At 34.3% G+C, this 14,371-nt stretch overlaps 1 protein-coding gene across 1 annotated transcript in view; it reads left to right on the top strand.

Moving 5' to 3' along the window:
• The window catches only part of ADGRB3 (adhesion G protein-coupled receptor B3), a gene marked incomplete at both ends in the record, with an annotated part of 445,134 nt that overhangs the window by 260,411 nt on the left and 170,352 nt on the right, over positions 1-14,371 (top strand). Inside the window, 2 exons of the mRNA XM_079532449.1 lie at positions 1,300-1,402; positions 6,099-6,142. Of these exons, the coding sequence (XP_079388575.1) occupies positions 1,300-1,402; positions 6,099-6,142 (147 nt within the window). The remainder of the gene's footprint in view (positions 1-1,299; positions 1,403-6,098; positions 6,143-14,371) is intronic.

Here is a 14,371-nt window from a genome sequence, read left to right as displayed (position 1 = left end):
GGCCGTTTCCCCTTGTCCTGTCTCCACTCACCACTGAAAAGAGTCCGGCCTCGCCACTCTGCCCCTCACACCATAGATATTTATAGACCTGGATCAGGTCCCCTCTCAGTCTTCTTTTCTCAAGGCTGAACAGACCCAGTTCACTCAGCCTTTCCTCATAGGAGAGATGCTCCAGGCCCTTCATCATCTTTGTGTCCCTCCGCTGGACTCTTTCCAAGAGATCCCTGTCTTTTTTGTACTGGGGAGCCCAGAACTGGACGCAGCACTCCAGATGAGGCCTCACCAGGGCAGAGTAGAGGGGGAGGATCACCTCCCTCGACCTGCTGGCCACGCTCTTTTTAATGCATCCCATTATATTCAAAGGGAACACCATATTCAAAGGGAAAACACAATGGGAGTTGTTTTAAGCCTTGAGAGTTTTATAAGGAACATGAACATTATATCACCATATCTTTATACCTGTATTAACATAGCCTTAACAATTCCCAGATTTTTCCTAGATAGGTAGCTAAAAGCCATTCTCATCCATGTTTTAAGTAAAAAGTGAGATACATTATGAATTAGGGAAATTAACATAAAAATATTATTTTGAATAAACTATACGGTAACATGAAACCAGTTCTAATCTGACTTATCCAGGAAAGACTGGTTTTATTTTATTTTATTTTATTTTATTTTATTTTATTTTATTTTATTTTATTTTTGTGGGATTTCAGTCAGATGAAAACTGAAGTTTATTATTTAAATATATTTAGATGATGAAGTTGCCCACTCATATACCAAATGAATGGTTTTTCACAGTTGGAAACAAATAGTTTTTCTCATGAGTGCAGAATCAGCACTGCTGTAGGCTCTGCCACTGCACTCATCCATCTTCAAAATTTTACAGTTAATAGGTGGAAAAGAAGTCCAACACAGCTCTGAGAAAGAAAAATGGCTGTCTCTTGTAAGACCGAACTAGTTGGCCTACTTTGAGTTAAGTGAATGATATGCACTCACAAGTTGACAGAAGGTCTGTGTTATTGATGCATACTTCTAATTAGTAAATCATACTTTAATGTCTGCCATTTCTGCCATCATTGTTGTTTTTCAACCTTTACTGTGTCAGGTACAGGTAATGAGTGACAGATTTTACTATTTCTGAAAATATACATTTTCTCCATGAATATTTGACAACTGAAGTCATGTAAAATATCCATGAGACACTTCTTTGAATGTAATACCATCTACCTCATTTAGCATTATAAAGTTAAATCTTCAATTTTTACATGCTTGTTTTGTTTGTTTTTTTTCCCCCAGGAATTTTACAGTTGTTAATTCGAAAATTATTGTTGTTACTATACGACCTGAGCCAAAAACTACGGATTCATTCCTAGAGATAGAACTGGCACATCTGTCTAATGTAAGTACAAAGATAGTTGATATAATCTTCTATGAGTGTTATCAGGTCATATGAAAGAAAGGAGTGGGATAGGTTTAAATATCAAAAATTAAAACCAGTATAATTGCTAAAATTCAAACTTACTTTGAAAAGGGAGTATATGCATTTCATGCAGATGTGTATGCAAAGGAAAATTAATCCTTGTTCTGTGTGGTTTTGTAGGTTTTCTCCTAAACAGCATTTTCTATGGAAAACACTCCGTTAACTGGTTTGATGGATAAAAAACTGAAAAATTAGTATTGCTCTACATACTTAGTTTTTTGTTCCCAGCAAATGCCGTAGAGATACATAGTGCTTTACTGCTTTGCTTTCATTATTTTATGCTGAAATGCCAGTTAGGACCTAACCTGTTGTAGCAGACTGAAAAAAATGTTCCCATTCCAATCTACCTTGCTTCTCTTACAAATGCTTGTGATTTTTGTGCAATTACTTTTAATTCTGTAATATTTCCATCTAGTTTAGTGTTAAAAATGCTTTGAATATGAAAAAGTTTAACTCTGGAAAAAAATAGTAATAGTTACTCTTTCTGCTTTTGACAGTTCTCAGCCAGAGGGAGAATAAAATATGTATTTTGCTGGAAATTTTTGTCACTTATAATATCAAGGAAAGAACGTTTTGTAAGAAAGTTGGTGGTAGTTTATGAGAAGGCATAGCAAATAAACTCTATTTATATCACTGAGAATGTATTAGAATTTACTTTAAATAAAATCATAAAGAGAAAATCATGAGACACGTTAATATATAATGAATTATTAATATAATTAATATAACTAATATAATTATTAATATCTTATTAATTATTAATGTAATTAATAGTAAGAGACATTGTTACTTTAGTAAATAGTACTGTTATGCAAAGGACTGTAAAGCTATGACAATTTTTTTTTGTTATAAACAATTTCCCTAGGGATCACACAGTTACAAATCAGTTGCAGGAGTTTCCAGTGTTCATTCAGTAGCAATTTTGGACTAATGTCTCTGGGCAAAGGTATGATGAATGCTCTTTGACCCTAAGATCTTCGGTTTACATTTTACTCCAGGTTAGAAAAAACTGATTGTTTTGGCATCAGTGGTAATTATGACTCACCAGAAAAACTCTAATGCAGGGGACATAAGATTTTCTTCAGGAATAGTTAATAATGACTACAAGAGTATATTCAATTCTAAATAAGCCAAACTGTGTATATGTTATGGTAGGAACTACAAAAATATATTTAAAATAAAATAAAAAATCTAGGTTTTCTGACAAAATTAACTTATTTCAGGTTTATACATTCAAGAACATCTCAGAGAAATTTATTCCAAACTTTATGCAATATTAAGCAGCAAATTAAAAAAAGGAACATAAGCTGAACTGGCACCTACTTAAAGTACTTCTCTGTAAGATTGCAAGTTTGCTGATGAGAAATTGTGGCAATTTTGTTTTCAGGGTTCTCTGCTGTTGTTCAATTTTAAGATATTTTAGGGAGATAAGTTGGTGTTAGTTTTGTTTTGTTCTGAATCACTTTGAGTAAGTTATAGAGCAATATTTTCCAAGTTCTAAAAGCATGGAAATGAGATGGAACTCCATTATTACAAAAGGTCAGTTTAGAGACTCTGATTGTCACCTTGATTTGTAAACATTTTGGTAAGAGAAATTAATGACTATTGTATGTGTCTTGACAAGACAAAAAGTCAATAACATTGCCAACAGCTATCAGAGCCAGTTCTTTTGAACATAGGCTCCTTTTTTTTTCCCTATAATTTGATCCAGAGAAACATCAGATATTTGCTACAAATTCCCAGTCCTTAAGTGTACATAGTATATTTATGTAAAGTATCAATCCATCTGGATATAGTAGCTGAATGGGCAGATGCAGTAACAAAATCTTGATCTACACATTCTGAGAATGGAAACCAATAATACAATTTTAATGTCTTTAAATATTTGGAGATTCTTTTCAAGGCATAGCCTCCATTGTGTGACTTCATTTAAAAAATAAGACTGTGTCTACACAGAAATATTGTTCAGGTGTTTATTCCCTTTCCTTATATTAAAATTAGAGTTTAGCTAGTTGTGATACATCACAATGGAGCAAATATTGTATTTCAGATACAGAAATTAAAATAAAACTATTATTTCTGTATCCTTAGAATTTGAACATTATATAATAATGTCTCAATGATTAATCACGATGTCAATTAAATTGGCTAATTATTTAACAGAAAATAAAATACAGACATTTTCTTTCATCTGATTTTTTTTTTTTTTTTTTTTTTTGTACTTTATGTTTGTTTTTTGAATGGCTCTTGTTTTTTTCTTTTCGGGCCTTTGTTCTTGAAATTTTATTCATTATACAGAGTAGTTTGTTTTAAAATGGAGTTAATGACTAATTTTTAAGCATCCTCTGAAGTTGCCTATCAATATATATAATATACCCATATTTGTTGATTTACCTCCCCATTCAAGATTGCATTAAGTGGATAAGATATGAAAAAAAGATGGGTAAATGCAGTCAGTTAATGAGTTACTGTCTTTACTTCAAAATAGCATTAAAATATTCATGTTTCCAAAATTTGTTACTGTTGCTTTGTTTTATAACAGAAGTAGCCAGTTGAATAATAGAATGAGAGGACGTGGAAGAAGAGTAAATCAGAGATTCACGTGCTATTTAGAATAAAACTCATAAACTAAAATATAATATTTGAGGATAGTGAAAGTATGAGTTTCAATGTGTTATTTACAGAAGAGTCATGTTATCTAAATATGCATTTGATAATATTTCTCCACTACTTTGAGTAATGAGACTCTGAAGTCATCTTTTTAAAAATCTCACAACTCAGACAAAAGCCTTGTTTGCTGCAGAGATAATAAGAACTCTCACCTTCTTCTAGCACTGAATTTTTCTCCAAGGACTCTGAAGTAACAAGCCAGCAGTAGTGTAGGACATGAAATTTTCAATGAGACTGAAAACTCTGGCTACAAAACACAGTTGGCATTGTACTGCACAGCTGTCAAAGTTGCCAATCACGTCTCAAAGGTTCAGTTTTACATGCCAGGCAGAGTTATATATGTATGCACGCTCACATACATATGTCTATTTTTGACATTTCCAAGTCCTGTACCGAAGTGTTTAAATCAATACTGCAGCAGTCATAAAGCTTAATGGACACAGGAGCTGCTTCCTTTGCTTCAGCTAAGTAATTAACTGGCAAGAGCTGCGATGAATGATTGCTGCCCTAGCAGAAATGTATGGCTGTTAAAGGTAGCTCAATGACAGCAGTGCGAGAAGGCTTTGCTGGGAGGCCAGACCCAAAAGGAGTGTATGAAAGGAAATAGCAGGTTCAGGATAAAGAAGAAAATAGGAAGACAGCCTAGAATGGTCCTTGCAGAGCTTGAAGGATAGTTGAACAGGGTATGAAAAGAAATTAATTTTCCACGTGTGGCAGAACAAATCCTCATACATAACCTTATTAAAGGACAGCAGTAATACTTATCCTGTTTTCATGATTCTGTTTAATAACTGCAATGGCCTAACGTAATCTTTTTTTTTTTTTTTTTTTAATTTGAATGGATTTTAAACAGAGCAAAATGTGATCTGATATCAGCTGAGTTTGTTTCAGCTTTCTGCAATGACTTCTACTTCCATGTGCTTTTGAGGTTATTTAATAATGTACTTCTCTTTTTTGTCCTGTATTTTTGTCCTGTCTCTTTTTTCAGGGTTTTTTGTTTGTTTGTTTTTGGATTTTTTATTTATTTATTTATTTTGTATTATTTCTACCCACACTATGGGACCAGCTAGCATAAGCTGTATGATACCTGCTTTTGGGTCTCAGATGTGCAATGTCATACTGCAATTTAGTTATGAGTACTTTTCAAAAAATTAACAGCTGTGTCTGTTTGTAAATAGAATTTCTTCACCCAGACTTAGGATACAAATTAATATAATTGGTAAAAAAAATAAAATAATAGTTATGCATGATCATTTGTCAAGATTTGATAAAGGAAGTTTTTTCAAGATTAGGGATGAAGTGTGAATTTTAATTTTGTCCCAACTCTTCATGAGTAATAATAAAGACAATTCAATTACCTAAAACATTAAAACATTACCCAGAATGTAATGATGTGTAATGATCCTAAATTCCCAATCAACTCAAATCTGCTATTGACTTCAAAGAGATAGGAACTGGGATTGTGAAGTTGAAGAAGAAGAAAAAGATTTTGAGCAAAAATCTCTGCTAATACTCAAGTGACAAAAGTATAAAGGGGTCATCTGAAATATTGCTCAATATTTACTTAGTGTTTTTGAAGTTATTACTGGTTTTAACATCCATGTGCCCTATAGCTGTGATCTGTATCTCTGCTTCTAAACACACCCAGAAACGTTCATTCAAGTTGTCTTTCAACAGATTAATTATCTCATATTTCAATTGTACTGATTCTTACAAAATGGACAACTTTAGGCTTACCTTACCTAAGAGAGAATACAATGACACTCAGAGGTTTAAAAGTGTTTTAAATATTCCAAAAGAAATAACCTTTTGCAATTTCAATGGCATCAAGTCATCAGAACATAAAGGCGATCTTACAGAAAGAGATCCAAATAAATGTTTAGGTCAAGCATGATCAATTTCTTTGAATATCAATAACTAATGTGTTTCTTTGTTTGTTTTTCAGGGCACATTGAATCCATATTGTGTGCTGTGGGATGATTCAAGAACGTAAGTGACAAATGTTTGCTTTTATGACTATGGCTGAAATATTTATAACGCCTAATAATATTTAAATACACACTCAGTGAAAGGGTTGGTGTGAGGACAGGTAAAATCATCCATCGGTAGATTGGAAGTACTGGGTTCTCTAGTCACAAGGCTTCCTTTCTGAGGTTATTCATATTGAAATAACACAAAATCTCACCAGGAACAGGTTACTCATGTAGCGATGTTTCAATCTGCCCTTTCAAGATTAAAATGAGGATGTCTGAGAGCTGTAGTTCTGTGATGGCAGTTGCTGAGCAACAGACAAGTGGGTAACTGATCAAACAGGTGTCTAAGGAAAGCTCCCATTTCTGTTCTTGCAGGGAGAAATATCGTTTTCAATGGTGAAACCCACAGCAATCTTCATTTTAGTTGGAGCAAATGTTCATATGTAATTTAATAAAATAATGGCTGTATACTAGGTAGTGAAAGCTTGATAGCAGTTGTCTGCTACCTTTTAGCGTGTTCCTGCTTCAGTGAAACAGAAAATGGCTCTGTAGAGAGGTAAAATAGTAAAATCAGTGTGTTTTAGATAAAAATTCAAGTTTACACAGCTGTAATTTATTTCATTAATGTTTCACAGTAAATCTCCCATTAAAGTCAAGGTGAACTTTGGCTAAATACAGATTAAATGTTTCAAAAAAGGATTCCTGTGTGATTGCTGTAACAATTTTTAAAAATATGTATTTCTTGTCCAGGTCTATGATCTATGTTACATTTTTACAGAGCCTTTTTCATTGTTAGAAGCTGTATGCCTGTGAATTTGATAGTGCTTTTGTTCTTTAGTCTGAGTTCAAATCAGTACACTGATGACTAACATGATAGCTTTGAACTTTGATTTAAGCCATCAAATATTCACAATATCTTCTACCAGTAAATTCTTAATGGATGTGATTATCATATGTTTTATACATGTATTTGTGTTATTTTATAAGAATGCTCTTATCTGAGCAAATAGCAAGAACAAAATGCTACTTTCTTCCTCTGTCTCTTATGAAAAGGATCATATTAGCAGTGTGGGCAATGGATGATCTTTTTTTTTTTTTTTTTTGGACCGTTGTGGGTTTTTTTATATTCTGTAGCATTTGACTGGTATTTACTCCAGAATATGTCTGAATTCATATTCTGATACTGCATGTTTATTAAGAAAAATCCATAATGTTGAATTCATCATTCATAAATCTCAAACAATTCAATGTGGCAGACTATGCAACTGGGTTCTTGGTGGTTTTGCTTTTATTTTTCCACTTCTAAAGCCTCGGGAATTAGACAGTGTCAACAACAGGCAGCCAGATTTGATAGATTGATGTCCTCATCCGTGTTGCAGATCCACAGAGCTGTGCTGTGCTTGCGTCCTTCCAAACCGGGTGATTTTTGCATAACCAGATTTTGGCAAGCATTTTGGAAATAATCCAACAAAAGTACTCTGCTTTTAGTTGAAGGTTCCTAACTAAGCAGTAACTCTATGCTAACATATTTTTTAATTAAATGCTTTTCAGCCAGGAGTATCCTCTAATGGTTTTTGCCACCTTTATATGCATGTCTTCATTTGCACGAGCAGCAAGTTCACATTCAGTAAACAATAGTTTTCTCTACTGATCTTGTCAGCATAATACTTCTCCAATAGAAAGGAAAGCTTTGTTTACCTTTTTTTTGGGCATGCTTGATAGTAGATTGATTACTAATTAGCAATTCCTTATCATCTGTCCATAAAGTGAGTTCTGAGTCTAGGAGCTTCTTGATCATACCAGATCTTCAAATCCCTCCTCCCGCCTTTGTCATCCATGACTATTTGGTCACTCCAAATTTGGCACAAGCAGTTTTAGTTCATTGATTTTATGAAACTGAGTGATTTTTTCCCTGTGATGATGTTTTATAGGATTTTTCACTTATCAAACTTGTATCCTCTCCATACACAGTTGGACAAATATGTGTATAGTATCAAGACAGTGCAACTAAAGAATAAATTTTATGTCATGTGCTCCAAAGAAGAATTTCAAATCCACTTGTTTGTTATGTAGTTAGAGTTGATTCTCCCATATATATATAATATATGTATGTATGGCACATCTGTCCATGTTAATTGCAACCAATCTGTTTATGAGTTCAGATATTTCCTCAAGTATTCCAGCTTCTCTATATGAAATGCTAGAATCAGTGCTATGAAATGTGATGTTTTGTTTTTTGGTTTTTGTTTTTCCTTGAAAGTCTGAATTCCATTTGTTGCAGACAGTATACTTCTAAATATTGTCCTTTAATAAATTCTTAGGATACTGAATTCTCTTCCTTTCAGTGTAGGAGAAAATACTGGGGATATTAGTAAATGACAATTTAAGGAGAAATAACTTATTTCCTTTGACCAAGTCAAAGAAAAAATCACTGAAGAGTTGCACCTTTTCTGGTTTGCATTCCATGGCATGAACGAGCCATTGGTGTCAGGAACTGTTTGTGATACAATAATCCCAGTCTGTCAAGAGAAAGAAAAGAAATTGATCAGGTTCTAGGTATGACTTTTCACAGAATCATAGTATCATGGAATATCTGAAGTGCGAATGGATCTGTAAGAATCATCAGGTCTAACTCCTGGCTTCATACCAGATGACCCTAAACTCAGACCATATTTCTGAGAGCATTGTCCAGACACTTCATGAACAAGCTCAGTGTCATGATTGCTTTTGGTTGTACCTAAAAACAGTTTCTGAATTTTTTTCTCCTTTTCATCCTGCATCTCTAAAAAGGTAAGGAAGGAAGAGGGGGGCAGTGGTGAGAGTCTCAACCAGCAAAGAATCCACTGGTCAGAGAACTTACATCCTCAGGACCAGCCTTTCAGTTTCTGATTTATAGGAGATCCTTGAGGACAACTTTTCAGCCTCCTAGAAGCAACCCATGCCCCCTGATCTGCCAGCTCAGTGCTGTGTGTGTTACTCACAGCCTTTCCTGCTTCAACTCTGCCATCCTGCTTAAGAAAATATCCATGGGCTGAAGAGCTGAGTCCCAGCATCTCTATGTTTAATTCTACTGTTCTTTCTATGTGCTTGTGAGCACACCACATCTAAATCTTAGCCATATAACTATCATTGTTTGTTTGTTTTTCCTTTCCTTGTTTTATTTCATGTAAGTCTGGGTAAGGCTATGTAAACCCAGGGGTTTGAAGAATATGCATGGATACATTTCCATTTAAAAGATATCATATAGTGTGGCAGTTTTGTAGGCTGTCTGAATAGCTCTTCTGAGCTTAGTTGCATTCTCTAATGCATGAATCTATGGCCGTAACATATGAAGTCCTAGAACACAAGAAAATCTGCCGGTGAGTTATTCCTTTGTCTTAGCAGATCCAGCATGTGGATGCATGACTGGCTGCAGAATTTATAACTCAGTAAGAAGCTGGATACTTGGTAACATGGTACTGATCATGACAAGTATCACCCTGACATGCAACACCAGCAAACACCAACAACACGAGGTTGTGGAAGGTGCGGTGTTCAGAGATCACTGGAATGAGATAGCACCTCACATGGGGGTTTCAATGATCACTGACTATTTAGCAAAACAATGCAGCTGGTTTGTTCTTTTCAGAGCATGCTAGACATAATGCAAGCACATGTGCTCTCTGTAGGAAAGTATCAGTGGTAGCCAATGCACTCCATAGCTGTTTGTGGTGCGACATAACATTTTAACACTAAGTAAAGAAAAGGCTTTTAGGATTCTGGGGCTCTTTTCTGCCAGTTGCTACAGAAGGATGTTATAACAGTATGACAGCCTTTTATTTGTCCATATGTGTACTCATAGCAGTTTGTGCCTGCTGAATATAAAGTTGGCAGTAGTACAATGCAATCTTAGTTTAGGGTAAGTGAAAGGTCTGTTTTATATTTTTTTCCTATTGCCATACAAATTTACACTTCTTTGATTTGCAACCATTAAGTTATGTAAAACCATGAATACCTACATATGAGAAATGAGAAAATGTATCAACTTACATAACTTTGGTAATTCACTCCATACTTATATTAAAGCATTCTCCATTAAAAAGAGGATTTAAAATGTTTAAATTATTTTTAAAAAATTACCTCCTAGAGCTTTTTATTCATTTTCCCCTATTTTCCCTGGTAGATTTGGCTACAATTATGTAGAAGTTGTGTGCAAAGGAATTCATTCAGTGCAAAGAAAAGTTTACTGGTTAATTGTAATTTTCTCATAGATTTGCTTACAGGGTAGAATGTAGCTGTTGTACAATGTAGCTTGCACACATACCAACAAAATAACTTTTGTATCTTGTTGCCTCATGATAAAATTGACAGGGAATGCAAATCAGCTTTGTCTTTCTTTATTGCTTTTCCTAAACTACCATGATGAAGTGTTATTCTTTGCTTGGCCTGGACTTACAAGCCTTTGCAAAAAATCGTGGAATCATAGAATCTTTAAGATTGAAAAGAGCTCAAATATCTTCTAGTCCAACCATCAGCCCATCACCACCATATTCATTAAGCCATGTCCCTAAATGCCTCATCTACATGTTTCTTGAATGCCAACCGGGACAGTGACTCCACCACCTACCTGGGCAGCCTGTTCCAGTGCGTTCAACTCTCTTTTTACCTAGTAGCCAATGTGAACCTCTCCTGGTCTTTAGATTGTTACCTAGTTGCTAGTAACTAGCTACTATCCTGTTGCTAGTTATGTGGGAGATGGGATCAACCCCCACCTTGCTACAGTTTCCTCTCATGTAGTAGTAGAAAGCAATAAGAACTCTCCTAAACCTCCACTTCTCCAGACTAAATAATCCCAGTTCCCTCAGCCACTTTCCACCATCTGGATATAACTCCATTCACCACCACTCTTCGCATCCAGCCTTTCATTTTTTTTACCCAGCGAAGAGTACACCTGTCTAAGCCATGAACTGCCAAAAGCAGTTATCTTTAAGATGACTACATACAATTCAGGTCAAAATGTCTGAAAGTGGTAATCTAATAATTAGAATACCAAAAGTCAGAGTGCACTTCTTGAAATGCGAATTGTAATGCCTCCTTACTTTACAGTCACAGTGTTTTGTTCACCAGGTAAATATGGAGGAAATAATAGATTTTTCTGTAATTACAATAGAAAACTAATGAGAGTAATTCATGTAGGTATAGCATACCATCTGAGGCTTTGTTTTTTCTATTAACATCAGAAAATTTACCTTCTGTGCTAGCTTCTATGCTTTCATTTGTGAAATATAATGAAAGAATTAATACTAATGAACTTACTCAAATCATAAATACATTCTGGAGAATCCACTTTTATAAAGAGTTACATGCATGGGGTCTATGTAGGTTTTTTTGGTCTTGCATACAAAATTGAAATAATCATATTCTTTTTTGTCATAACTATATGGAATGAGAAGCCTGTTCCAAAATCCCTTGCAGACAACTAAAACGTTTTGACTGATTTGAATCAGATCAGATCAGGGGGCAAGTCACATAAAAGCTCTATAAAAACAAATTTAAATTTACAGACTGATAAGATTATACTGCAATTCAGGTGTACTCAGTGCTGAAATACGTAGATAGCACATGATATAAAGTGAAGTGTTTTTATGTTGAAAAAAGAGTCAAACCAGATTTTTCTTTGCTTAAGTCACATAGAAAATGAATCATTATATACATGGGAGGAATTTATAATTTAGTTCTTTTTTATAACACTGCTCTTCACTAACACCTACACTGCAATGAGCAGGCTTACATGACCTGCGGAGATTTATAGCAAAAAATGGAAATTGAATTAATTCTTGATAATAAGTTCACTTTCTTTTGAATTTCTGCTGAATGATTAATCAAACCCATTTGTTGAGAATTCAATTGCTATTTATTGCTTCTATGTAAATACAGATTTCCAGTAACTAAAAATAGCTTTTTTTGTAATAGTAAGCAATTAGGATTCTGAAATACAAATAAAAAGAACTAGTGGTTGTATTTTCATAATCAATTTTAAATATTTGATTTGTATCTTTGACATTTTAATATATAATGAGGGCAGAAGATAATTAACCAGTCTGAATATGGTTTACAACAGCAAATAATTTGGTCATACTTTGTTTTTGTATCTATGTTTCCATAAAAAGTCATGGACACTACCAAGTCAAATGAAATACAATCTTTGTTTTCCTTGTAATACCTCAACAAGGAATGCAGCAAATGGGATCTGCAAATCCATGATGTGTTGGACTTTGACTGATTGTTGTAGGGGAAAACTGTTTAAAATCAGTTCAGCTTTGAAAAGCACATATGATGATTAAAGCTGAGAAAGTTTCTCAACCTTTCTCACACCATACAACTCTTATAGTTCATCATGTGTAGATGTCAAAGCAACTTACAACAAGGTTGATATTGCCCTCACTCGTTTAAAGATAGGGGGAAAAAAACAGGACAAAGTTGTTTGTCTGATGTCACCCAAAACCCAAGCAGAGTTTGAGCTCCAAACTCCCAAGCCTTAACTGAGAAAACTGATTAGCATTTTCCTGTTGCGATGCAGGAAGGTTAAATATCTTTATATATATATATTCCTCTGGGTTTTTTTAATTTTTTTTTTTCATTTATTAAGATGAGACATGACAGTCCTGAAGAATTTATTTCTGTTTATCTGACAGAGGTAGGGCCATAGAACTAAAGGTCTTTGTATTATGACGTACTTAAACAAATATGAAATCTTCTCGAGTTAACCCAAGAAGATGAAAAATCAGGGAAATCTTATGTATCCATATGAGAAAAAGCTGCGCACATCTGTTGTTTTCTCCATTCCCTTTGAGAATAGCAGAAGAGATCATGTACATAAATTCCTTATAAGCAAATCATACTTCATGCGGTTTTCATCAGATACACACTCACTATTTTTAAATTTATTTACGGTCAGTGCAACAAAGACAGAATTTCAGGTGGTATAAATACAAGTAATACGAATATGAAGTATAATAAAAGACATTTTTGACCATTTACAGTTTGTGGAATTACTTGTCTTTACTTCCAAACGTATGCATATAACTCTAAATGAAATGATATGTATTCTCTCTGATACTAAAGAATCATATAATTCACCATAACTTTGCTGTCTTTCTAAAAGAACAGTGTTTTAATTTCAAAATGATCTTAATATAAATATTTGGAGTGTAAAGAGATGTAGTTTGAAATGCACCTAGGATGGGATTCCCCCCAATTGTTACTGTATTGTCAACACTGAAATCATATCTGACTGATAAACCTAAAATTCCACCACAAAAAAATGTCAAGCACACATTAAGTTAAGGTCTGCGATATTTATCAAATGCTGTCACAAGTATATATCTTCCATGCTGTATCAGCATCTCGCTGATACAGGTATCTGAAAATGTAGTTAGGCCTTTGCTATATATCTGTGCCATATTTGATCAAGGTAAGCAGATTCAGTAAAAACTCTTTCCGGAGCAGTCACTAGAGGGAAGCAAAGACCTTCACGTGCCTATTCATGACGTCAATCGCTGTCCTTAAATCCTCACTGGCAAAAATCTGGTCAATATTCAGTGTAGAATTTTGGTGATGGGTTATTTAGTGGAAAGTCACACATAGGGTGGAGAAAAAAAAGAAGATGAAACAAATCTCTGTGTGTGGTTGACTTTCATAGACTATTGTAATTAACTGTTATTTTCATGAATTTTATTTTGAGAATTTGAATACAGAGAAGAATGTCAGTGCAGTGTAAATAGAGATGAGTTTAAGCCTTTCATGCTATGAAACATCCCAGTATTCACAGAGATGCACTGTAATATTTCTAGCATAGTAGCTGTACATTTTGTCACTGATGTGTGGCAAAACCTACAAGAAAATATACCAGTTTCTGGAGATGTTTTTTGTTGATGTTCCATTAGTTATCCCTGCTTGCATTCCTGGATGTGAGGCTCTGAATCTCCTCCAATCTCAACAACTCTGTTTACACTGAGTAAAAGAATCAAGAGGAAAATTCGTTAAATGGGCAGCTCATCATGCTTTCCATTTCTTCATGGAGAAATCATGAAGTGCATTTGAACATCTTTGTCTTTCCCTTTGTAAGGGGTTATATTGGAGTTTGCTTTACTATATACTCTACTGCTACTGTATTTCATTAATCTCTGTCCAGATTACTAAGAGCACAAGTCATCCCTCTCTCATACAAGCTGGGATGCTTGAAGTCCTTTAGAATAGAAACAAT

This window comes from Tetrao urogallus (assembly GCF_951394365.1).
Source record: "Tetrao urogallus genome assembly, chromosome: 2".
NCBI lineage: Eukaryota > Metazoa > Chordata > Aves > Galliformes > Phasianidae > Tetrao > Tetrao urogallus.
This window is presented reverse-complemented; position numbering and strand designations above follow the sequence as displayed.